At 39.5% G+C, this 25612-nt stretch overlaps 1 protein-coding gene across 3 annotated transcripts in view; it reads left to right on the top strand.

Annotated features, from left to right (window-relative positions):
* Window positions 1-5344: 5344 nt before the first annotated feature.
* The window catches only part of LOC141793357 (transcription factor COE3), a 174535-nt gene continuing 154267 nt past the window's right edge, over window positions 5345-25612 (top strand). For all 3 annotated transcript variants that reach the window (XM_074673988.1, XM_074673989.1, XM_074673987.1), the window contains exon 1: window positions 5345-6122. In XM_074673988.1, the coding sequence (XP_074530089.1) occupies window positions 5989-6122 (134 nt within the window). In that variant the 5' untranslated portion in view covers window positions 5345-5988. The remainder of the gene's footprint in view (window positions 6123-25612) is intronic.

Here is a 25612-nt window from a genome sequence, read left to right as displayed (position 1 = left end):
TGATGTTGCGTTTGGGTGTAATGTGCCACATCGTCCACCAGAGGGAGCTCTCTGGCTTCACTTAAACGTCTAATTTCCCAAGGTCTCCTTCGTCCTCCTCCCAGGTTTCCTCTTAAATCATACAATAACTTTTACTCAAAAATTTCAACCACATTTGAATCTGAAAGTAAAAACCAAAGTCTGGTCCATGTGCGCTGACTTTTTCAGGGAGTTTGCAGAAGCTGGTGAATTATGACGTCTCTTCTTTTAACATTAAGATGTGGATTATCACCTGTTGGAGGTGTTTTCTGCTTTTTGGTTAGACTTGTGGAAGTATGTGAGTTCTAGTTCGAGTGTGGAATCACCGAGGAGGACAGAGCGGTAGTGTTGTGATCAAACTGCGTGGTGCCATTCACAGGAAGGAGATTATAGTTGTTCAGGAGCTAAGGTGGTGTTTGTTAGGAAGCAGATTTTTATCAGGTATGAAAAAGGAAGGCTTTGTTCTTATTAAAAAACAAACAAACAAACAAAAGAAAAAAAAGGAGAGGGATATGATGTTAGTTTGTAAGATGTAAAGTTAGAAAAATGAGAAAGTGAATCATTATTATTAAGGGATAAAAATGTGAAATTATGAACCACAAGGACACAAATATGACATAAAGAAGACATAATTAAGAGATAAAAGGTTAAAATAAATAGATAGCGGGCCACTATAATGAGATACAAAGTCATGATTGTGAGATAAAAATTCAAATTATAAGACAATAAGTCAAATTATATAAAAATAATAGTCAACATAATGAGATTGAAAGTCGTAAAGAGATAAAACTTGAAAACTTTGATTTTAGGACATAAGTCATACTGAGATAAAAAGTCTAAATTTGAAACATTTTATAAAAATGGATTAGAAACGCATAATTTTGTGATAAAGAAAACCCCTGAGGTAAAATAAATAAATAAGTAACTTATTGGCTCGTAGCTTAATTATATGAGGGAAAAAAGAAGAAAATATGCGGGAATAAACCATAAATGGATAAATGAAAAAGGCTCAATGAGAAGATAAAGGAAGAAATTTGACTTCATATGATTATTCCACCAACATGAAAAAAAAATCTAAACTATGAGACATTATTTTATAATAGTGAGATAGAAAGTCATAACTGTGAGATACAGATTTAAAATAATATAACAAAAAGTCATTAAAAAAGGCGGTAAAAGGTTGAAATGATGATAATTAGGTCAAAATACTATGGTAACTCATACTAAGGAACAAGATATTCAAATTTATGGGTTTAAAACTCATGTTAATGGAATAAAAATGTTACAATTACAAGATATGAAGTATTTCAAATAAGAAAGTAAGTCATAAAATCTCAAAATCTTAAGTTGTAACATTGAGAATAGAAAGTCAAAAATGACATTGAGTCAGAACAAAATGATTAGAAAGTTCCAACTACATTAACAGTTGAAAATACGAGAGAGGATTTTTCTAATGACCCATCACAGTTTCTTTATCCTCGTGGTTTTAGGCCTGTTTGTTCTTATACTTTGTCAGTGACTTTGGGGGTTTTTGTGGTAATTGTAAGAGAAAACACTTTCACTCAGCCCAGCTCTGCAGTAGCCTGTGTTGTCCACTGAGTGGCGCCCTGCTCCTGCAGACTGAGCTGTCTGTCTGCAGCTGTTAGCGGGAGGATTTATCTGCAGCAGCAGTGAAACAGAACAAAGTGCCATCTGTGTTTTTACACTCCACAGAGCCTCCTCTTCATCAGCGAGCAGCAAATTAATAAAGTCATCCTGGAAAAAAGGGGAGAGTGGGATTAAAAAACAGGTTAATCTGGATTAAGAGCCTCCTTCAGGTGATATTGATGGCTTTTAGTGAGCAGATTAATAAAAAGTTCCTTTAAAATTAGAGATTAATGATCACTTTAAATAAAAACATTAAAACTTTAAACTTTTATTCTTTTCTCTTAAACAAAACGGATTTCACCTCCAGGATCAGTTCACACACATGTTGGGTGTCTGAGGGTTTGATTTTAAGCTCCAGGAGTGTTCAAGGCAGCTGGATGTGTTCTTAAGCTTTTTTGTCACATTTCAAGACCTTGAGAGGATACTCGTAAGCTTTCCAATGAGGTTTTGATACGTTGTGGAAGAGTTTCAGAGGATGGAGAATAGGTTTTGATGATTCTAATCCAACTTCAGTGAGACAAAATGTGTCTTTAAGGTTTTACGCGTTTTCCAGGTTGGTTTCAAGGATTTCAAGGAGTAGTTAGAACAGCAAAACCCTGAGAGGATAATTTAGATGTTTGAAGGGAGGTTTCCGTGATATTTGGGGGTTTGAGAGGATGTAGAAGACATTTTAAAAGACAAAGATTTCCCAACTCTGGCTCGGTGTCCTCAACCACGTTTCAGTCTTGATTCCAGACTTTTCCGGGCCCCTCAAGGGGATTTAAGGTGATCTATTTAAGGGTCGGATCACGTTTAAAGGCCCGAAGAGATTCTTTAAGAGGTGTTCCAGAGAAAGTCGAATGACATCTCTGAGACTTCTGGGTCCTGGAGTGGATTTCATGAGCCTCGAAGGATTTCCAGGGAGGTCTTGAAGAATTTCCAGGTGTTCTCTTCAGGGTGGTGGATTTCAAAGACTTTTAAAGGGTGATAAGAATTTCTACAAGAAGAGCGGCTGTTTTTTCAGAGAATTGAAGGATCAGGAAGAGATTTTGAAAGCTTTGAGGTATCTTCAAGGATCCTTTGGAGAGTTCAAGAGGCTTCCTTGAGGACTTAAAAGATTTCCAGGTGCACTGTGCAGGTAGTTTATCTGGTTTCAAGACTTTTAAAGGGTTTCAAGGGAGTAAGAAGAGATTTGCAGAACAGGAGTGAAATTTAAGATCCTTGAGAGGCTTTAAGGTCCAACCTTGATGATTTAAATGATTTCCAGGACGTCTGGAAGAAGTTCACAATATTCAAGAAACACAAGGGGATTTTAAGGACACTCCCTCAGGATTCAAAGGATTTCAAGGATTCTCATGTTGGAGGGAAGCCTTTCAGTGTTCCAGGGTCAAGCCTTGAAGAATTTTCAGGCGATAGACTTTTTTAAGAGGGAGTTGACTAGGTTTTTGATAGAAAGAGAGGATTGAAAAACGATTGAGAGAGCTGGGAACTGTTTTCAAGGATCCTGGGGAGGGTTCAAGAGGCTTCCTTGAGGCCTGAAAGGATTTCCAGGATGTTTTAAAAAGATCAAATTAGTTTTAAAAACAATCAGGAGATTTAGAAACACAATGAGTGGCTTTTGAGAAGCTCCATGGTGATTCAAGGACTTTTAAGGCTGGTTTTATGGTGGATGCAGCAGTTCCAGGATTATTTAAGGTTGTTCCAGGTTGTTTCCTCAGAGGATTTCCAGGTGTTTTTCACATAAGTTTAGTTTTTAGGTTTTCACAGGGGTTCTGGCCATTTCAAGGGTGTTTGGAAATGATGCACAGAGGGGGTTCAAGGGCCTGCCTTGAGGATTTTAAAGGATTTCCAGGATGTTTTGAAAGAGTTGAAAGAGAGAGAAGCAGATCGCCAAACCCCCTCAAAGGACCTGAGGACTTTTGAGGATGGTTTTATGGGGATGCGATAATTCCAGGATTATGTGTGTTTGTTCAAGGGTTTTGAAGGGAGTGCTGGAGGAATTTTCAAGGGTGTAGATTTGAATCCCAAAGAGTGAAAGTTTAAATACAATTTTGGGGAAATTTTTAAAGACTCCTGATTTCAGGTCCTGGATTTTTTTGTAGAAAAAAAACTTAAAATCATAGATGACGAAAAAACAAACTCGATAATAACCGGAAGTGAAGTTGTCAAAAATCAAAAGCAGAGAGGCGAACGTGGGCTCCATTTGTTCCGTTAATTTTTATTTTATATTTTTATTATTTTTATATTTAAATCATGAATATTTGAAGCAGGGTGAAGTGTATTTGTGTTGATAAGGAGTTTTATTACTCCTGTGATATTATTATAATAATAAACAACATGAAATCACATTAATAATTACAACATTAATGATAATAAAAATAAAATAACTTCTCATTAGCAGCGCGCGGAGCCTGTTGCCGTCTGGTTTCTAATCCGGACCCTCTTCATCTTCCTCCTCTTCCTCTTCATCTCCAACATGTTTGCAGCGTCTCATTGACTTTTTCTCTCCGCGCGCGCAGATATTTTTCCAGGCTTTCCAGACGTTTCTGCGTCCCTGGAGGAAGGCGGCGGGCTAAAGGAGGATAAATATTTAATCAGCGCTGCTCGCGAGTTTGGGCTTAATTAGAGGAATTCAGCTCGTGCCACGAAACCCAACAGAATGACAGCCCCCCCAAAACATCAAACACACACCTCCTCAAATATTATTATTATTATTATTATTATTATTATTATTATTATTATTATTATTATTATTATCATTATTATTATTATTATTATTACGGTGGTACGACTGAGGCCTTCTCTCTCTTTACTCCAGAACTAAAGTCTCAGATTCTACCAGAGTGAAATAAAACACATCTTATTAGCAGCTCTCCCTCCTGCAGTGTGTGTGTGTCTGAATGTGAGTGTGTGTGAGCGCCATATGTCCGTGCGTAAAAAAAAGCACAAATTGGTGCCAAATTTACGCGCCTCCCGTGTCAGTCAGCCTGAACGCGGGATGACAGAGGAGATTATTCCACATGAAACCAGCTAATCCCCCCAAAATCTGCAGAAATCTGTGAGGCAGGAGGAAGTGAATACAGATCTGAGAGTCAGTATTACAGTCTCGTATCTGGAGCGGGCCTGGGATGAGGAGGACTGTGCGCTTTGACAGCCTCTGAAGATCACTTAATGACGGATTCCTGCGTGAAAATCAACAGTTTACAAAACAGAAGTGACAGATTCTGAAGAAGTGAAGTTTGATGGATGGTGTCAGTGTTGAAATGGCGCGAAACTCGGAAAATCGGGTTCAAAACTCTCCACATGTTCAGACTCCTGCGCCTTAAACATGTCTGAATGTTTGACAGAGCATCCTTCGCCTCCCTGTTGTGAAGTCTCACCTGTCTGTTTGGTTTAGGTGTGTTCACGCCTCCATCAGTCAGATCTGCTCCTCATTAACTCTTTTTTTTTTTTTTTTTTTATCCACTCAACTCAAACTGAAGCCTCATTTTTTACAGCGCGCGCAGAGAAACACGCGGAAACCCTTATTTGGAGCAGCTTTTGAACAAACAATGACGCAACGCGCACCGTCAGCCAATCAGGCTCCAGGGGTGTGGCTGATGTGTGAATAATTATCCCTTATTTGGTGCGGGCTCCGCCCCTGTCAGGTCCATGCCGGTCCCACGGGAGCTCCAGAGCCTCGGACCCCGGGAGAAGGAGCTCTCCGCCGGGACAGAGGAGCCATAAAGAGCCGGGGAGGGAGGGGGATGAGATTTCTCGCTGCCCAATCCCCCTGTTCCCCCGGGAGCAGCAGCCTTCCTCGGTCCGTCCCTCCCTCTTGTTTGCTAATCATTTCATTTTACTCCTTTTTGAAGCGCTCTCGTGTTTTTTTATCCCACTTTTCATTTCTCCACAATCCACGGCTGCTCGCCTCCCTCTGATCCCCGGCTCTCCGCGCTCCATTCTCCCGGCGTCAGGCTCTCCGGATCCCGGCTGATTGTGTGCTCTCTCTGCCGGCTCCTCTGAGATGCTCTCCCCGCTCCGCGCTCCTCTCTCCGCCCTCTTTTAACTTCACAGAGACGCAGACTGAAGCCCGGGCAGCTGCGAGCCGGGGCTGGGATCTAAAACAACCCCGGAGAAACCCAGAGGGATCCCGGGCTCTTCTCTGGATCAGGACCCGGTACTTTGGGGAAGCTCGCTCTGTGTGTCCCTCCTCCCCTCCTCTTCCTCCTCCTCTTCGTCGCTCCTCTTCTCTCCACCTTAATCCAGGTGGTCCTTTGGCTTTTTTGAGTGGCTGCTACAGGGAGGATTACTCTTCTTCTTTCTTGTTTCTGGTGAAGACGAAGCTCCCAGAAGGACACTTTGATGTTCTCCATCCAGGACAGCCTCCCCAGGGGGGCCCTGACCATGAAGGAGGAGCCGCTCCCCACCGGCATGACCCCGGTCCGCTCCTGGATGCAGGGCGCAGGGATTTTGGACGCGAACACAGCGGCCCAGAGGTAAAAACATCACCGAAACACTCCAAGTTTCTGCTCCCTGCGCTGCGCGGTGCCAAGCGGCTGATTAATGCCACAGATAGAAAACTCCAGCGTGAAGGTGAAAGTCCTGCTCAGGTTCGAGTCCTGCAGGATCCGGGTTCGAGGGAGCGTTAGAAGCGTCACAGGGGCAGAACTGGTGGTGCAGAGAGGGTCAAACTGAGCAGAAATAAAACGCTTCAATGTGGAGGAAATTAATGTAAACTTACCAAACATGAGAAGGTGTGAGTTTGAAGTTTGTGAGAATAATAAGCAAACAAAAAAAGACGAAACATGGAAGCAGAAACTTTCACACCACGATGCGTCAAAACCATCACTCTGGATGTATTTCTCTCTCAGTTAAAACTTTAAAATGTTTAAAAATTAAAGTAGAATTACAGGAATAATATGAATAACAACTTCCTTATGTAGGAGAAGTGATTTAGTGAAACCAGAGCAGCCACTAAAGGTCGATTCCCCTCTAATCTGAAGCAGCAGCCTTTAAGGTTTCAGCGCTGCGCGGCGAGCCCCCTCACCCCGGCTCCCTCCTCCTCTGCGCCGGGTTCAGGTCCAGCAGCTGCCCGCTCACAGCGGGAGCCCCTCACCTGAATCCAGGTGTGTAAATTAACATTGAATCAGACTGAAATAAGGTGGGAGTTTCCCGCTCTGCAGCTCTGATCGTTAATTTCAATAAAGCTGACGAGCGGCTTCGTTTCTGCTCGGGCTGTCCGCGCGCAACGAGCGCAGAGAGTCCGCGCGAGGAGCGGGGCGACAGCTGCTGCACGAGCCGCTTCTCCCGGATTTAAAACGTTAATTTAAACCAAATTACTCCCAGATTAAAAAAAATATTGTTATAAATAACTTTGTAGAAATTTAAGAGGAATAATCTGTGAAGTAAATCGATTCTGACGCGATGAGAAAATTTAATAAAGTTATTTCTTATTAATGAAGCGACTCAAAGAGGAAATATAGTGGAATTAAAAAGGGTCACAGGTTAAATTAAAGCGCTTTGTAGAGTTTGACACGCAGGATAAAGTGGATAACCCCCGTGTTCAGAAACCCACGCAGCCCGGCTGACTTCTGACGCACAGACTCACTCTGATTCAAGATTTTACGACAGTTTAAACGCTTTTTAACAATTATTCTAATGATTAAATCAAATCAATCTGTAAAAACGTTTAAGAAAATTGAAGAAGCAGTTTGATTAGAAAAAATGTGTTAAATACAAATTAACTCTTCTTCATCTTTGTCTCCAAACTCAAGAGCTTACTTCTGGTTAATTTTATCGCCATTAAAGAGAAATATTGGAGGTTTAAAGATTTATTTTGAGAAATGTGACAGTAAAATAGGATAAATCCCAGCAGGTTGGAGCTCCGGTTAGAAATCACCTGAAAACGTGAGCAGCTGGAGCTCACAGAGACATGAATCAAAACAGATTTATCTTAATTTGTTTTACTTCACATCACTCTGAAGCTTGAATTTAGTGCAGAAATCTGGAAAATTAAAATGTTAAAATATTCTCTCAATGTGTCCACAAACTTGAAGTATTTTTGCTTCTTTAAAGTAAGGATTTATTTTAGTGTAAATCAGCTTCTTTCTTCATTCAGAGGAACATAAACCTGTCCGTCCTCAAACACCTGTTTCACATCAGGAAACCTTTAAGAGCTGTGCAGAGACATTAAACTCCAACTCCTAACCCATTAAATCTGTGAGCAGAGGAACAGGAGGCAGAAAGAGAGCAGACGAGAGAGTTAAAAATATTTATTTAACTTTAATTTATTAAAGCTGAAGTGAGAAACATTATTTTAATGCTTATTTGAATATCAGAAAGTCGTAAGAATATTCAAACAGGAGAATTTCTCCATCTCTGCTTTAATTTTGTCCCTTTGCTTTAAATTGATCCTCTTTAAATGCACCAATCTTAAACTTAACAGTTGTGGTTTCTCTGCTGCAGAAACAGTGTGCATCCAAACCACTCTGTGCACATAAATCTGTTTACCCGCACACACACACTCACACACACACTCACACACTGAGTTTGTGCAAACTGTATTTAACTGTAATTTGAATTTCTGCTGCACCAAACCTCAAAATCAGGGATTAAGTCTCAAACAGAGGAGAAGAGTTGATGCATCGTGGTGTTTTAAATGTAAAATGAGCCGTGCATTAAAAAAAAACCTGCAGGTTAAAATCTTTAAAGAAGGTAAAGGAGGCAAACTTAGATTATCACCAGATTATGGATGTCAAACCTCTTTAATTCAACATTTTAAAGTGTTTTCAGTCTGAGCAGAGAAGGTGTCAGATTAGCAAAGATGTAGTTTCTCTTTTCTGTGATTGAAGCTGCAGATTTTTCAGATTTGTTGTGATTTTAAAGCTGCGTTCAGGGGCAGCAAACGCTGACGTCTCATATTACCGAGTGTGTGTGGGTGCCTGTTTGAATCGTCCAGCATCAGACGTCTGCTTTGCTCTCATTTAGACGATGAAAACTGCAGATTAGAACAAAACACTCAGACAAGAAACCAGCTGATAAATCTCTGACGCTCTGATTGAGACGTTCCCGCTGCTCATAAATCTGCTCTGACTTCAGGCTGCGTTCACAAACCAACCGTTTGGTTTCTCCTCTTCTCAGGATCTTTATAAATATCAAACAAGATGAAAAACTCCTGAATGAGTGAGATAATCTGAAGTCAAGTGATTTTAAATTGACCAGGAGGAAAATGTAGCACAAATATTTCACCTTTCCCCTCTTAGGATTGAATTAAACTTTATTTATGTTGAGATTTGGAGATTAAAGGAGATTATTTACGCTCAGGAGTAAATGTCAGTAAAATTAAAGCTTTAAAGCATCCTGTAAAGACATATAAATAAACAAAAAGAGGATTTTTTTTGCTGTCACTTTAAGATTTTTCTCCTTGACTCACCGTGAATCCTCCGATCAGACTCTGAGTTTCTGTGAGTGTCTTGACCCCAGGTGAAAAACCTAAAGCTGCAGCTCATCTTTCACAGATTATCAGAATTAAATCGGCTGATTTTAACTTCCAGAGTTCAGATCTTTGCGTTGTCTCTTTAGTGTCTCTTTTAGGTGAGAAAATCTGAGCGTCTGTTCTGCTTCTGTTCGTGCTTTGTGCTCAGATTAAACTCTGGATTTTAATCCTGTAACTGATGCTTTAAAGACGTCTGCAGGCTGAGAGGAAATGAAGAGAACTAAAAGATCAATACGCCAAAATAAGATTTAAAATAGGCACACTTTCTTTGAACTTTAGTCTGATTCTTGTCGAGATTAAGGGAAAATAATTCAGACACATCCGGCAAACGTTTCATTGAGATTTCAAATCTATATTTCTACAAGTGTCCAGGCAGAGCCTAATAAGACAGAACAAAACAGAAGAGAGAAATGAGACCGCTTCATGTAGCTTCAGCTCATTATATTATTTAAATGAAGCTCGGAGTCAGAAATCAACAACTTCCTGCAACAATAACTTCAGCTTTTACACACAGAGAGAAATTAAACTCAACATTGGAGGAATAAACTCTACAGAAGCTGACGTATCTTTGTTATTTTTATGGTTAAAATATGAACAAAAAAACAAAAAAAAACAAAACAGTTTTTTGTCGTTATTTGAGCGCTTCAGTTTGTTTACGAGGGATCAAACTCTCAAAAAAACATCAATACGTGACAATTTTGACTGTTTTCGTCAAAGCCACATCCTAAACTCTCAGATTTCTCTCTTGATCAAACAAACATTGTTTAATATTTTGATTAACTGTTTTGTTTTTTTCTGGATGCGTGCAAACCTCTCTTTGGCTAACTTTGATACAAGTGCATTTCTGCTGCACTGAACCCTTAAAATTTGGGATTAAAATCTCAAAAAGAAAAAGTCAAAGAGGAGAAAGAGTGGAAGCATGTGTCAGAAAGAGCTTCTAATGCTCATATTTTTGCTTTATGTAGCTTTTTATTCAAGGTTTAAGAAATGAAATGCATAAAAACACCTTGAAATCACATCTGTATCTGTTTTAAATATTATAATTATATTTAAATGTACTTTAATGAAGTCACCTCAAAAACAAAGTGTCAAAGACTCAGACCTTCAAAATTAACCTTTTTAATCCTCAGAGTCACTTTATCAACAAACCATGAAATAAAAACAGGAAGAAGTTTTACTGAACTCTTAAACGAAGAACAAACTCAGTTAAAAAAAGTGTGAAATGAGCTGAAAAAGATAAATGAGAGAAATGTTTGAAATCATTGAAATAAAAATGATAATGTTGAAGTTTTTGGGAGGTTTGAAATGAAGTTTGCGAGATGAATAAGTTGAAGCATTTCCTTCTCTTCTGTGTTTGCTCGTTTCTCAAGTTCAGTCTGAGAGATGATGGAGACGTTAAATAAGTATTTACACGGTGAGTTTTACAGATAGAAGTCACAGAACGTTACACAAAGACGGAGAGATCAAACCAGATTAAAACATCCATGATCCAGAGACAGAAGCTGAGTCTGATCGAGCTGCACGCTGCAGAAACCTGCAGAGGAGTTTCAAACCTTTGTCATGAATTCAAGTGTTTCATGTTGTCTGTTGTCGAGCAAACACACAAAGAAGAAAAACCTTAAAAAAGACAAATTTCACTCATGTCCAGTTTTAATTTCTCTGCAGCGCGCCCAGATAATCCCACCTCTCCAGAGATTTAACCTCTCAGTTTCACATTTAAAAACTCAGCGTCATCTTCGTGTTTCTTTGTTAAAATGTGACTCAATAAGATCTGCTTCAGACAAACAGACTTAAAGGATCATTACGTGTAAAAACAGAGGTCTGATTTTGGAGATTTTGTTGTTTTGCTGTGTCTTTCTGGAGGCAGAAGCTGCAGATTATGTTGGATTACTAAGTGTGTTTGTGCTGAATCGACCGTGGTGTGGTGTGATTCGTGTCCTGTGTGTGTCGGAGATGTTTGTTGAATGGAGCGCTGAAGTCTTGTGGATCTTCATCAGGAGGTTAATCTGCAGAGATCAGTTTCTTGTGCTGGTTTTGATATGCATGCTTTTAAAACAAGGTGATCTGACAGGAACAGAGATTATTTCTGCGTTGAAAACCCTGAAATCTCTCCTGCATGATTTATTTTGCAGTTTGCATCTTTTTAAGATTTTATCCCAAGCTTCCTGCAAACAAATCAGTTACATTTGTTGCACCATCGCAGTGCCGTCTGCACAAAAGACAGAAATCAAAATTCGTGTTAAAAAATTAAATCTTGCAGAAACGATAAATTCGAGGTTTTAAACAAGCATTTTATTTGTTGCCGCAGCTTTTCTTTCTGCAGCCAGAAAGCGCCCAGATGTCACCTGAGAGTCTGCCTGATGTGCAGGTGTTTGAGAGGTCAAAGGTCAGGGCGGCTTTAAAAACAGCTCAGTGTGTGTCTCTGTTTGCACACAGATGATTTGAAAAGTGTGTGAACATCTTCATTTGTTCTTTTTTTAACCTGGAGTGAAAATTCCTGAAGTAGAAAATCTATTTTTCCTCGAAGCAGCTGCAGAAATCCTCAACTGCAGACTGTGATACAGAACGCAGCTCTGAGGTGAAACAAATAAAAGCTTCATGAGACGTCGAAAACATCAGATTTATACACGTGTAACTGAGATAAAGTTATCTTTAATACAGACACACTGATTTATCTCTGCAGCTGAATCCAGAGATCCTGAACTCTTCATTCTCTCAGTTCAATCTTAACTAGAGTCTAATTATTTTTACATTATGAATGTTGTGAATAATAACAAAAGATGACATCCTAAAAAAATGAGTTTCATAAATTTTAAATCTTCTGCCTCCACTGTAGCCAAAATTTAGCTCCCATAGCTCTGCAAAAAGCACATGCATGCACAAAACTCCAGAACAATCCTGCAGAAATATGAAGGAAAACACACAAACCAGATCACTGTGAGGTTTCTGCATGTGTGTGAATATCTGTGAATAAGATCAGCTGAGAGTTCGGTTTTGTTAAAAATCTTCTGCAGGAGATTATTTGTGTTTGCACACACACACAGGTGACGCTGGCAGTAAAGAGATCAGTTATTTTGCAATATTTTCGTGCATTTCACACATTGTCTTCAGCTCTTTGTGTTCGGTTTGGAGACGTGATTCAGAGTTTGTGTGCAGAAAACAGAAGTCAAGACAGTTTGATATCTTTACGCTTGTTTCCAAACAATCTGTTCTGTAAAATTGCTCAGACCTGACCGAGCTTTGTTGTGACTCCTCACCTCCCTTAGTCAGAGATCTCCAAGCTGCACATTCAGGCACCAAAATGCAGAAACATTAGATTTTAAAGACTTTTTGTCGCTCTTAATGCATGATGCTCCCATGTTTTTATTTGGTGTGAAATCTGTTTTCTGTTATTTTTAGTTTGTGAGTGGTCGCTGCTGACTGTAGAACAAATGACCCCTTGGGGATAACAGGGATTAACCGCAAACCTCAAAATGTCTCCTACCAATTTAAAAAAAAAGATGCAAAGAGAGAAGACCAATGATGTGAGAAGTAACACCCTGCATGATGAGAATATTAAACTTTATTTGTAGATCACCTGTCGGACTGAGCGCTGTCATTCTGCAGGATAAAACTCACCTATGAGATTTAAAGTAGGATGAAATTCATTGAGCCTTACTGGAGGAAATTTCTCTTTACAGCAGTTACAACCAGAGACAGATAAAACAGGACAATACATACTTAAAGAGTTACAATAGAATAGATCAAAAGTTAGAATATAAAAAAGTGAATAGAAACACTAATTACTTATGCACAGAGAAGTTACTGCATGTAGGAAACTGTATCAGGTTGCTTTAAAAACACACACAGTGTGTTTTGTAGTGATATAGAGGAGAGGCGCTGCAGAGTGAACATGCACCCAAGAAGACAACAATTATAACAGCTACTTAAAAATATATGTTAAAATGTATAAAATAACCAAGCTGAGATTGTAAAAAAATATATATCTGAGATGTGAAATTCTTCAGAAGGTGAGGGTCTCCAGATTTCTTCCAACAATAAAACGCTGTTAAAATTGTTGTTAAAATATATATTCATTTTTTTTCCTTAATCCAATACAGTACAATACATCCAATACATTTTTCCTAACCAATACAGTCATCACCGATTTTCTTTTTTACCTCCTTGCCACAACACCCGTGAAGAAATTATCCTTGGATGCAGTTTTAAGCAACATTTCGCTTTCCTCAAGATCAGCAGTGTCTCCTGTCTGCCTCTTTTATCTTGGCAGGTGAAAAAAGTTCAGTCAAACTTTTGTTAAAAGTTTAGTTTAACTTGTAAACATGCCCAAATATTTCTCAAACTAAGAGTTTAGATGTTTTTGTATCAAAATAAGGCAAAATCAGTGTTTTGCACTCTGTGGTAGAGGTGTGACGTAGTACTTAAAAATCTCTTGTTCATGAAGTTACACAAGATTTCAGTGAGATTGTCACAAGATTTGCTCAATTTGTGACATCACACATTGGTGAATATCCTTTAGCCCTTTGGTGTTCAGCTCAACGGTTTGGCAGAGCACATTGTCTCTACAAGCACGGCTACGGCGCTTAAAATTTTAAAGAATTAGTTTTATTCGAAAAGGGGGGGAAAGTTCTTAAGATGAGTTTTCTTACAGTTTTCTATTTCTGGGGCTCAATTTTATCTTATAACTGTTGTTTTACATCATTATCAACATTAAGTAGCACCTTTTACCAGGTGATAGAGCTTTGTGTTTTAAAAATTGGGAGGTATGTAAAAATATTTCTTCCTGATATTTTTTATTGGTGTGTACCTAATCATAAAAAAACATAAAAAATGCTAAAAAAAATATATCAATATTTTTACATTTTTTATTCTTTGATTGAGCATTTAAAGACGTAAAGGGACAGTTTTTACTTATATATAAAGATAAATATAGCTCTGGTCAAGGAGCATTCCGGAATGTTAGTGGGGTTCCGAGTTCCGAAGTGACTTGATGTTTCTTAAAGAGACAGTAACTGAAATGGAATGATGCAAACAGAAGCTGAAGTGAGAGTGTTCAAAAATAAAAGTTAGAGAAAAAAAAAACGAGTTAAGCTTTAAAAGATGAGTCCTGTGTGAGGCTTTATTTCATAAATCTTCACTCAAAAACTTTATTTTTCTGTCCGTAAAAAAAACTTGATTCTTTGTTTTTTAGCTTTATATTGTTAGGATGTGGAACAGGAAGAGTCGTGACTTGTTTGTCGTCGTATTTGTGCTGAAAATCGCTCAAAAATTCCTCAAACTGTGAATCATCTGCTGAAGTTTGACTTGTTTTCAGGAGAAGTGTTGGATTATTTGGACTCATTTAAAGGCAGAGGTAGTGTGTAAAGTGTGTGTGTGTGTGTGTGAGTGTGTGAGATAAAGCGCCAGGTGCACAGATTTCCCTCGACCCTCCCTGAGTCCCAGAAAGAGGAAGAAAATAGTGATCAGAGTGAGTGATCCTGCCCTCCACGCCCCATCTTTGTCCTGTGGGGTTAAAGAGAGGCTGTGTGTGGTGGAGTGGGTGAGGTGGGGTGAGGAGGGGTTATTAAGCCCAGGTTCCCAGGCTCGCTGGGGGAGGCGGGGGAGTTCAGGTAGGGTTTGGAGGAGGTGAATAATCGCCAACCGGGGGATTCCCCACCTCGTCGGCGGCGTCATTCGTCATCGGCTCAATCATTCGGTGCTCCCCGGTGGCAGGCGGGAGGGTAGGGGAGGAGGGGGAGGTGGGGGAGTGTGGCAGTGATGGATGTGAGCGCGGAGAGACTTTTTATCAGAGCGCCGTAACTCATGAAGACGGTCAGCTGAGGCCTCGACCAATCACTTCCTGTTTTTATCTCCCTCTTTTTTTATATCTTTCTCCCCTGGCGGATGAGGAAAAGTGCTTTTTCTCCTGAGTTTGCATTCATCAACATCCTCCCCCTTTCCAAATCTTTCTGTTTACATAGAAACACTGAAACTCACCTGAACACAGCGTTAAAATGACGTTAGCTTTGTTACGTAATCCCCCCTCTTCGTCATCCGTGTTGTCTTCTTGTTATCGTCATCACCGTGGCGGTCCAAGTGAAGTTGACTCGTGTAAATAAACGCTCGACACTTGAGCTCAGCTCCCTCTTCTCCTCGTGGCCTCTGCTGAGCGTCTGCGGCCGCTCGGCTAATCAGAAGCAGCGATGCATCAAAAAAAAAAAAAAGCTGCAAACAATTAACCCTGAGCTGTGTCTGAGAGGCGCAGGTGACCACAGTAATGAGCCAGGCCTGTGTGTGAGTGTGTGTCTGTGTGAGAGTGTGTGACAAGCAGCGTGTGGGTAAAGGATGTGTTCGGCAGGAAACAGCTGAGTAGAGAAAACATGCAGCTGCAGCCGTCGGCCTCTCCATCCATCCCGAGAGCCGAGGGGTGAAATATTAAAACATCACAACAAAACCTCAAAAAATAAATCTGCACAGAGCGCCACGCCAAAAGAGACAGCGAAAACATGTGGAAACTCAGATTTACTAGGCCCTGAATGCACCGCAGAGAGCAGGGTTTGATAAATTAATGAGGGACGTGAGAGACGCCGGTACGGACAGCCTTCAACACCAAATTCCTTTAAATAAATCTGTTTTTACGACTTCATGAAGACGTAAAGTGCTTTACCTTTTTATTTTTAAAAAGCAGAATTATTAACAGGTTATAAAATATAACTCAGACATTCCTGAGTGAGAAAAACTCAGATTTACAGAGCCCTGAATGCACCACACAGACCTGACTGAGAAGAAATGATTGTTAAAAACACTGTAATGCTTTATGCTCCAGATTCTAAAATCTCCATCTGAACTAAACAATATTTAAATCTCTTATCCAAACCTCCACACCTGCAGGTCGATCTTATTTTTTTCTTTAAATCGACTTAAACATCAAACTTCATTCATATGTAACCTGTTTTCATTTGCTCCTTTTGAAACTTTGTCTCCATAAGTCAAATTTAATCGACCGGACGAAAGCAGGTGACGTTTCCCAGAGCAGAAAAAGTCAGATTTACAGGACCCTGAATGCACCACAGGGACCAGACTTCCATGATGGAAACAGGTTTTGCAGATTTGACGGTTTTATTCACCAAGTTCCAGGTATTTTACAACTTTTACTGAAAGATTAACTTGAAAATAAATTTACTACATTCGAGAATCAGATTAAAACAAATCACTTTCTGTAAATCTAAATTTTTACGACTTAATAACGAGATAAACTGACTTTCCTCTGACTTTATTGACGAGCTCCGGCGGTCTGTTCCTCGGGGTTTCCCGTCTTAAGAAGCGCCAGAATCGACAACCAGAAGTTCCCCGCGGCAATTCAGGAGTCTTTTTGTCTCTGAGTATCTTGAAATAAGACATTTTTCTAGTGTTGTCAGGTAAATTAGATTTCAGTTTTTGCGCAGCATTCCTGGATTCAAATTCTCAGATTTACAGGATCCTGAATGCACCACAGTGAACAGAGTGTAATGTCCCTGACGGGAAAAGTTGGCAGACTCTGATGATCCTCCACACCAAACCCTTTAGGAAAGTGAGGAATTCACACTTTTTACTGAAAGATTAACGCCTGCAAAGACATTTGTTAAATTTCCTTTTCTTATTTTATTTTATTTTATTAATAAATGAATACTGTCATTATCTGCCAAGCACCTGAGGAAGGAGATATGGGCTTGTGCAAACAAAATATTTGGAGGGCAGGTCAGTGAAAAGACCTTGTGCTTCTTTTCAACTCAGAATCTTATTTCTCAAAGTTTAATTTGGACAAAAGATGTAGAATAAAACTTTTTTTTTTCTTAGATATTATATGATGCTTACAGAAGATGATAAAAAAGGCTACGAAAAATATTTTTTCCTTCTACAGTCCTGAGAACTTTTAGAAGAAAGCCAAAAGTCTAGAACTTTTTTCCCCTTAATTCTGACGTAAATGTCTGAACTCTGGGAAAAAAGGTTAAAGTTCTAGAATCTTTCCTTTCTCTTTCTTGAAATCTCAGCGTTCTAAGATAAAAGTCACAGTTCTGAAAAAAAAAAGGATTCCAGAATTTTGCCTTGTTTTCCTCATTGTTCTCAAAACTCTTAAAAGTCAGAGTTCTAGAACTTTGCGCTTTTCTTTCTCTAAATCCTAGAGTTCTGAGATAATGACTGTATAGAAATAAAGGATTCCAGATTTTTTTCTTCTGTTCTCAGAACTCTGCAAAGAAAGCATTTTAGCAGACCTTATTTTTTTATGTTCGTCAATAATCAAGGAGAGAAAAGTTCATATTTTACTGAATCTAGATTCAAATAAAACTTGTGTACAGCGATCTGAATGAATCTCAGGGACTCGATTTAGATCATTTCAAACTAAAAAACTAAAAAGATTAACTAAAGATTAAATTCATTTAGTTTTATTTTTGATTGATAAAAGTTTCATAAACAAAACTCCATGTGAAAAAACAAGTGAAAACTTTGCCAAATAATATGTAAACAGTTCCTGACTGCAGAAAGCCTCAATCCAGACAGAGGACAGACTGACCAATCAGTTTTTACCAAACTCTGACTGTTTCATTTCTTTAAAAAAACCTTTTTGTCAAAGCTAAACTTCATAAAGTGAAGATATGTGTGTGTGTAACCTCACTGAAGAGCAGCAGGTGTAGAGTTTGAGGTGTTGAAGCATTTGTGTGTAGTTTTATGTTTTTATTGTTTACTGTTTGTGAAGTAGATTTTCTGAAGTGGCAGAAAAAATCAGCTGCAGGTCAGATTATAACCCACGTCAGTTTTACAGTACGTTTTCAAACACGGAACATGACAAAGAAAGTACTAATTAGCACAGACACACACACTCAGACACACACACACACTCACAGTCGGTGAGGAGTGTGTGTGAAGCCCCTCAGTCTAAAGACTAATTTGTTGGTAATTGCAGCATGACAGGAGCAGCCATTCCAGCATCGAGCCACCGGTTTCCCCGAGCCAGTCGCCCTAATTAGGAATGACACACACTATTAAGGTGCACAAATGGAAATCAGTCAGCGGCCGCTTCCTCCCCGACGGCGCCGAGACCACAGCGGCAGAAACCTCCCACAATGCATCTGTGACAGAGGGAGTCATGTAACCTGTTAGCTGTAACTACCTCTCCACTTTATGTTCAGAACAAAGAGGGAACAACTCGGTTCTTGAACGCAACATGAACGCAAAACGGCAATTTATTCAACGGCGAAAAAATTATGATTTTTGAATGTTTATGAATGAAAATGGGTAAAAATGAAAAAGGAGAGGGCTGAGGTCAGAAAGTCCACCAGTGATGTCACACACGCACACTCACACACACTCACACACACACGCGCACTGATCGGCCTTCTGTCGTCTCACCATGCCCCAGCCTGCAGTCATTAGTTCATATTACATGGCTAATAAGAGCCAAACAAACAGGTGTTTGTGTGTGTGTGTGTGTGTGTGTGTGTGTGTGTGTGTGTGTGTGTGTGTGTGTGTGTGTGTGTGTGTGTGTGTGTGTGAGAATATATTCATGTATAATTGTTCAGACTTGCATAAATTTACGCACACACCACATTACCGTACATGAACAATATGTGCATATTTTAACCAACTAAACATCCATGGCAATCTGAGAGAAAGTCTGTATGGTGTATGCTACTTTGGTGTGTGTGTACAGTGTGTGTGTACAGTACTAATTGCACAGTTCTCCAGGACATATTTACACTCAGTGTGAATGTTTGGAGCAAGGAAACCAAGAGGAAGTGGAGTGTGTGGTCCAAAAGTCACACCAGGTTGTGTTACATCGTGTTGTTTCTTTTGTTCGATTCTCAGCTTCCGTATTTTAATGTAAATTTTAATGTCTACTTTTCCTGCATTTGGAGTTGGAATTTTTCATACCTCCTCAAGACAAAACACATAAAAAACAATTAAAATCATGGAGACAAAATGTTTATACATTGATGTCCTGTTTGATCAGCAGAGGGCACTAGCTGTCCCGCCTTGCACTTCTGTTGTTCTACCTCTTTACGTCTCTTTTGTCTTTGAGGTTAGGTTTTTATTTTCCTTTCAGCTATTTTGAATAACTTCCGTAACTTTACCATCAGGTGGAAATACCTTGTTTGTCTTTTCAAAATAAAAGCTTGTCAAATGTCAAAACAGGAAAAAAGCTAGTAAGGTGTAAGATAAAACAACAGCAGTTAACAGAAAGATGTGATCTCTTCTATGAACGTAAAAGAAGTTTTGGAGACATTGAGCTGCACTCAGTAGCACTTCCTTGCAACTCGCCGGTTCAGTAAACCTTCAGACTTAGGTAATCTGGCGGTTCTACAATAAAATGTCTGAAGAGTAGGGATGGGGTTTGGTAAATAAGGGTAGCTGTTCATATTTGATCTAAAATCACGTACGCTACATTACTAAACAAATATTTATTCAATATTTTATATTTTTTACCACATAAACACAAAGAAGTAACGAAAATTGGTACTGTTGAATACTTACACTGATTACCAGATACCAGGCATTGGTACCATATCATTTCAAATGTGAAAGGTTCCCATCCCTACTGAAGAGTTACTGAATGTGTACAGGTCGGTCTCAAAGTTGGCTAATCATGGTGGCTTGTGCAGTTTACATTACTGCTAAGGCTAACTAGCCCAGTAATGTTCGTGGATATATTTGTAGTTTCCAATTACAGCCAAATACTCTGGGACTCATCTCAACAACAGTTACGTAGCTCAGTGCATTTGGAGGTTTGAGTACAGACATCATTACATGATATCTAGGGTTGGGTACAGAATTAGGTACTTTTACCAACTGTACTCTGTCTGTAGTTAGGGATGGGTACCTTTCACATTTGAATGATACGGTACCGATGCCCGGTACCTGGCAATCGGTACCGGCACTCAAAGATACTAATTTTCGGTACTTTTTTTGAGTTTATGTGGTAAAAAATATCATTTTTCTAATGATAAAGTATATATTTTTTTTCAATTTGACATATTTATTCCTCAATATATAACCTTGCAATGCTGTGTTTATGACCAGCATGGAAAATAACCTACTCTTCCACTGCCTCACAGTCACAAGGATGCATTTAGGTACCTAAACATGGTACCTTTGATGTTACATGATTCGATACCCGAAAATGTGAGAGAAGCTGTAAGTCTGGTACTGTAAGAGTATGAACCAACCAGATGAGAGGATTTATAGAGAAAGCATAGTAATGTACGCAATTTTAGATAAAGTATGAACAGTTATCTTAATTCACCAAACCTCAGTGACAAAAACATCATTTTACTCCTCTGAACACAGTGTGAGTGGTGAATAAAATGCTGCATTGATTAGAGAGTTTTGGGTCAGACAAGTGTTGCAGTGTGTGTGTGTGTGTGTGTGTGTGTGTGTGTGTGTGTGTGTGTGTGTGTGTGTGTGTGTGTGTGTGTGTGTGTGTGTGTGTGTGTGTGTGATGTCAGAATAAGTTTGCTCTGTTTCCAGATGAATCAGATTTAAATGTCTCGTTATTTGATTAACATCTCGGCAGTCAGTGTTGGAGTGTGTGTGTGTGTTTTAGTGTCTTTGTGCGTGTGAGTGTGTACAGTATGGCTCATTAGGCTGGTGTGTGCGTTTGTGCGTGTGTGTCAGTCTGCAAGCCACGCTGGTTAAAGACTCAAACAGCGGTCACACTCCATCTCCTGTTTGATTAATGTCATGGTGTGTGTGTGTGTGTGTGTGTAAGAGTGTGTGGTGTGTGTGTGTGGTAGCATTCTGCTCTCTGCAGCCAGTCCTGGATGGTGCTTCAGGAGGAGTTTCAGATTTTCTGGATGTCAGATTGAGATAGATTTATAAAGATCAGGTGTAGCCTGAGAATAAGGTGGTTCTGTCTTTATGTTCATAGTCCTCGTCTTGGAGAAACATCCAGCTGCAGGTTGATGCTTCAGGCTGTTTTTTTTTTTTTTTCTTAAAGAGGGAGTATTGTGCCTTTTTTAGTCTTTATTCTGTCCTTCTGGGTAGAGGTGTCCCAGTCCGATATTGATATCGGATATCGGTCCCATATCAGCAAAAAAACAAGTTTGGTATTGTATCGGAATGCATCTAAAATCTCTGATATGAGCAGTTTCTGTTACCCCTTGGTTAATAATAAATGGGTCAGTTTTTCCTCATACCTACTGTTGCTGACTACTGTTCTTTGTTTGAATAATATCACTTAATCAAGCCTTTTCTAACATGACAGACATACTACAAAATAAGTAATAAAAGTATGTATGTTTAATGCTGATATCGTATCGGATTAATATCGGTATCGGCCAATACCCAATGCTGCAGTATCGGTATCGTATCAGCAGTGAAAATGTGATATTGGGACATCCCTACTTCTGGGGTCCCCATAGTGTTTTTACGTGACTTAAGGCTCTAAATTCTTCCTTACTGTTGTTTCAGAAAACCTTTATTTCAGCTTTTATTTGAAACACACTGTTTCTTTAAAGCTCCACACTCCAAAACCCCCCTTTCTTCTGATTGGTCAGCCCTCTGGAGGTCTGTCGGAAAGCAGAGCAACTGGCAGACCTTGGTGTTTGAGGCCCTAACCCTCCAACAAATGTGTCTTATGTGATGACCTCATGAATTCAGCGATTCTGGTGAAGATTTGGTGCTGTCTTTGGAACGTAGCATCTTTAAGTGGACAGATTCCTACAACATATGAATATGTAGAGGATTGAAAATCTGGAAACGTTGAGTCTGAACATCCAGCATGAGGCTCAGTAAGGAGCTAAACATCTCTCAACATCTGTAAAAGTAAAGAAAGTCCAACAAGATCTTGAGAGTTAACAAAGCAGGAAGGAAACAGACTCGAAGCCAGCCTAAGGATCTTGTAGCGTCACAAAAAACATCTAGTGTATGATGTTTTCTTGCTCTCAGTTGAACTCTCTAAACTAAAAAGGTGTCGTCTTAGATCCTCGTGAAGGTTTAGTTTGTTTGGAAAAGAAGTCAGGGTTAAAACAGGTGAAGAAGGTCTCAGGTTGTTTTTTCCTCCTGCTACTGGACGCCTGCTCTAAAACCTGTGAGAGAAGATGATCAACCAAACGTACAAGCAGCAGATTATTCATGTGTGTGTGTTTCAGTGTGTGTGTGTGAGATATGAACCAACAGCAGCGGCTTCTCGCTCAGTAATTGTTTGCAGAGTGCTCGACACGACTCCCGCTGACCTTTAATTTCAGGCTTTGTGATGAAACGTGCGGATCGCCGGCCCTCGTTTGCCTCCCTGTGTTTGTTCTCTTTCAGAGTGAGTGCGAATGTGTGTGTGTGAGAGTGTGTGTGTGTGTTATTTTCCTCATCTCTGCCTGTTGGCGTGTGATTTACACTCCGGGCATGTTCAAGCGCGCCGTGTGCCATCGATACTGTTTTTATTACACCTTGTGCCAAGTGCTAACAGCCGGATACGAGGCGCGGCGACGAGTGGCTGCAGCACAATTAGCATAATTGAAATAATAATAATGCTAACGAGCTTTCTGAGTGGAGGCAGAGCAGGGAAGAGAGGCTGAGCGGCGGTGGCGGCGGTGGTGATGGGCTGTCTGGATAGCATTGTGTGTAATTGGGATAATGGGCTGGTTTAGTGGTGAAAGTGATGCTTCTGATGAAACAGGTGCCAAATCCAGCGAGTCCGACTCGGCTCTGTTTGTGTTCAAACTCGCGTTTGTGGAGCAGCTTTGTCTCCTGAGGCTTTCTTACAAATCAAACTAAAAAAATAAGAATCAAAGGGACTTTAATCAGAAAAAATGACACGATAAAAACTGAAAAAGGACTATTACACTTTTCTTTTTGTTTGTTTGGAGGCAGATTTGACTCAAACTCTTCACTTATTAAACTTCACACTGCAAAAAATGGAGGTTCACCTTGTCAGAGCCAGTTTTTAAACTGTAAGTGAAGCAGAAATGGTACTTTCTAAATACAAGACTGTTAGAGAAAACTTTAGCCATCCTGTTCACTGAGCTTAAGTGTTAAAGTCATTGAAACTGAATTTTGACTATCAAATTTAATAAGTGTGAGTTTGTTTACCTTGAAACTTGCTTTTAGCTCAGTGTGGTACGGCTATGAGGAAGAGTAATCAAGCACAGATTTACAGAAATCCATTTCTTCTCTCTAAAAAGTTAAGTTTCAATCAAACCAGATTCTTAAGTCTCTGGTCTTTAGTTATCTTGGAAATCGTCTTAGTCCTCCATCGTCATCCATCAAGTGAGGAGTATAGCTGCAGACTGTAAAGGTGTTTTCAAGTAGCATGCACCAGCATTGAAACGCAGAGTTTGAAGAAAGAATAAAAGCTTTAAAGACTGATGCTCTTTGAGACTTGCATACGAATTGCTAGGATGGTTTATACGTAACTCTGAGACTTGATATCTTAAAAAAGGATGAGTTAGGAAAAATGAATATCTTGTAGCATGTAAAAAGGGTAAAGAGAGGAGCCCATTTAGACAAAAATGAGTTGTGTATCTGGCTGTAAACCTGTTTAACATTGCTATAAAGATTTACATTTACTACAGGTGTTAATGGGCTGTCCTTTGCTTTTTGAGGCCAGCCCCAAGTGGACACTTGAAGAACTGCAGCCTTTTGCTCTTCCGCTTTAGTTTTGTAATGGACGGGTATAAAACAGCTTACTTCTAAACTTTGGTTAGTAACCTGGAGTTTTGTTTACTTCAGTGTTGGAACTCATCCTGCTTTTATTCAAGACAGGCTTTTATTCTTCTTATTATTAGCAAAAATCGTGTACAGTGAAAAATGAGAAACATAAAAAGATAATCTTAATCTGGAGAATCTTTTTTTTTTTTTGCTTTGTAATAAATCAGGAATCAAAGGTGAGACAGAAGTGTTGTTAAATAACTCATAAAAGAGGTGCCCTCATATCATTATATATCATTTCTGGAGCATTTTGTACAGAGAGGGGTACTCCGGAAATATACAGGGATCTTTATAAGTTTGAGTGTACTTTTATAGGTACCACCCGAATTCTGTCAAAAGCACTAAGTACCGATGGTACAGGTAAAATGAAAAGGTACCATGTTTAGGTACCTAAATGCATCCTTATGACTGTGAGAGAGTGGAAGAGAAGGTGACTTTCCATGCTGGACATGAACACAGCATTACAAGGTTATATATTGAAGAACAAATATGTTAAATTAAAAGAATTAACATTTTATTATTAAACAAATTGATATTTTTTATCTCCTAAACACACAAAGTGCTGAAAATTGGTACCGTTGGGTACCGTTACCGATTGCCAGGTACCGGGAATCAGTACTGTATCATCTCAAATGTGAAAGGTACCATACCTAGTCAGGGGTGGGAGAAAAAGTTGAAAATCAAAATATTGGGATTTTTCGTTTGACAATACCAAAATCAAAAAAGTCTTTTTTTTTTTTACAAATTCAAATTCTTCACTTCCGTCTTTGTTTATAAACTGGAAACTGGATTGGAAAAAAGTTTCCACTTTTGTCCAGCAGAGGGTGAAATGTTTCTCTCTGACTCACGTGATGTGCATTTTATGGGAAAATATGGCTCCTGAAACAGTCTGTAGACATTATCATCATCATCTAACTTTTTCACATGGTATTGTGAAAAAAAGGAAACTCAAAGTTGCAAAAAATATAAATATTGAAGAATTGCAATTAAAATTGAATTGGCACCCCCAAAAGTCGTAATGGAATCAAATCATGAGATATTCTCTCAGCCCTACATTTTTGTAAAGAGGGATACTTCAAAAGTATACGAAGATCTAAGTTTCAGCATACTTTTTGATGTGAAACCCACTTTAAAAAATTTCACTCGACATTCTGTCACTCACTGAGGTGTAATCCCATCTGTTCTTCACCCATTACTCACTTGTTTAATGCTCTTGAGCTGATTTTTCACCTCCCTGTACCTGCCAATGCGAAGTCGAGTTTTTATTTTTATGTACTGTCTCTGATGAACTGTTTTATCTTTAAATTTTTGTCCTGCAGTCAGGACACACCAAGAGCCTTCAAGTTGGCTCCACCTCCAGCTTCTTCATCACTAAGGAGTTAATAAAAACCCACTCTCTGTGTATGTTTTGAACACTTTGCAGACGATGGCGTGATGCTCCTCTGTAACACCGCTCTTTGTGTTTCAGCGTCTTGTTGTCGACGTGTTTCCTGCAGCTGCTCCTGTACTGTCAGCTCCGAGCTTCAAAATAGAAACAGAGATAAAAACAGATGCTTGTGGCTGTTTTTTTTCCTCCTCACAGGAAGTCATTGAAAATATCTGCTGTTGAAAGTGTTGAAGGCTGCCGTGCTGTGATCCCTCTGGCTGCTATTTTCTGTTTTTACACCGTCGTGTTTTCTGACACGTTACTCCCAGCGAGCCGTCTTTAAAACTCACACACCTGAGCTGCTCTCCTCCTTCTCCTCCTGCACGCTCTCCACGCCGCCGTCCACCCAGTCGGAAGAATTAGCTCCCAACAAACCGGCCTACAAATGAGGCATTAAGCATCGGTAATGG

This window comes from Halichoeres trimaculatus, unplaced genomic scaffold (assembly GCF_033239565.1).
Source record: "Halichoeres trimaculatus isolate MK-OKI-2021-1 unplaced genomic scaffold, fHalTri1.1 fHalTri1_scaffold_7, whole genome shotgun sequence".
Taxonomy (NCBI): domain Eukaryota; kingdom Metazoa; phylum Chordata; class Actinopteri; order Labriformes; family Labridae; genus Halichoeres; species Halichoeres trimaculatus.
This window is presented reverse-complemented; position numbering and strand designations above follow the sequence as displayed.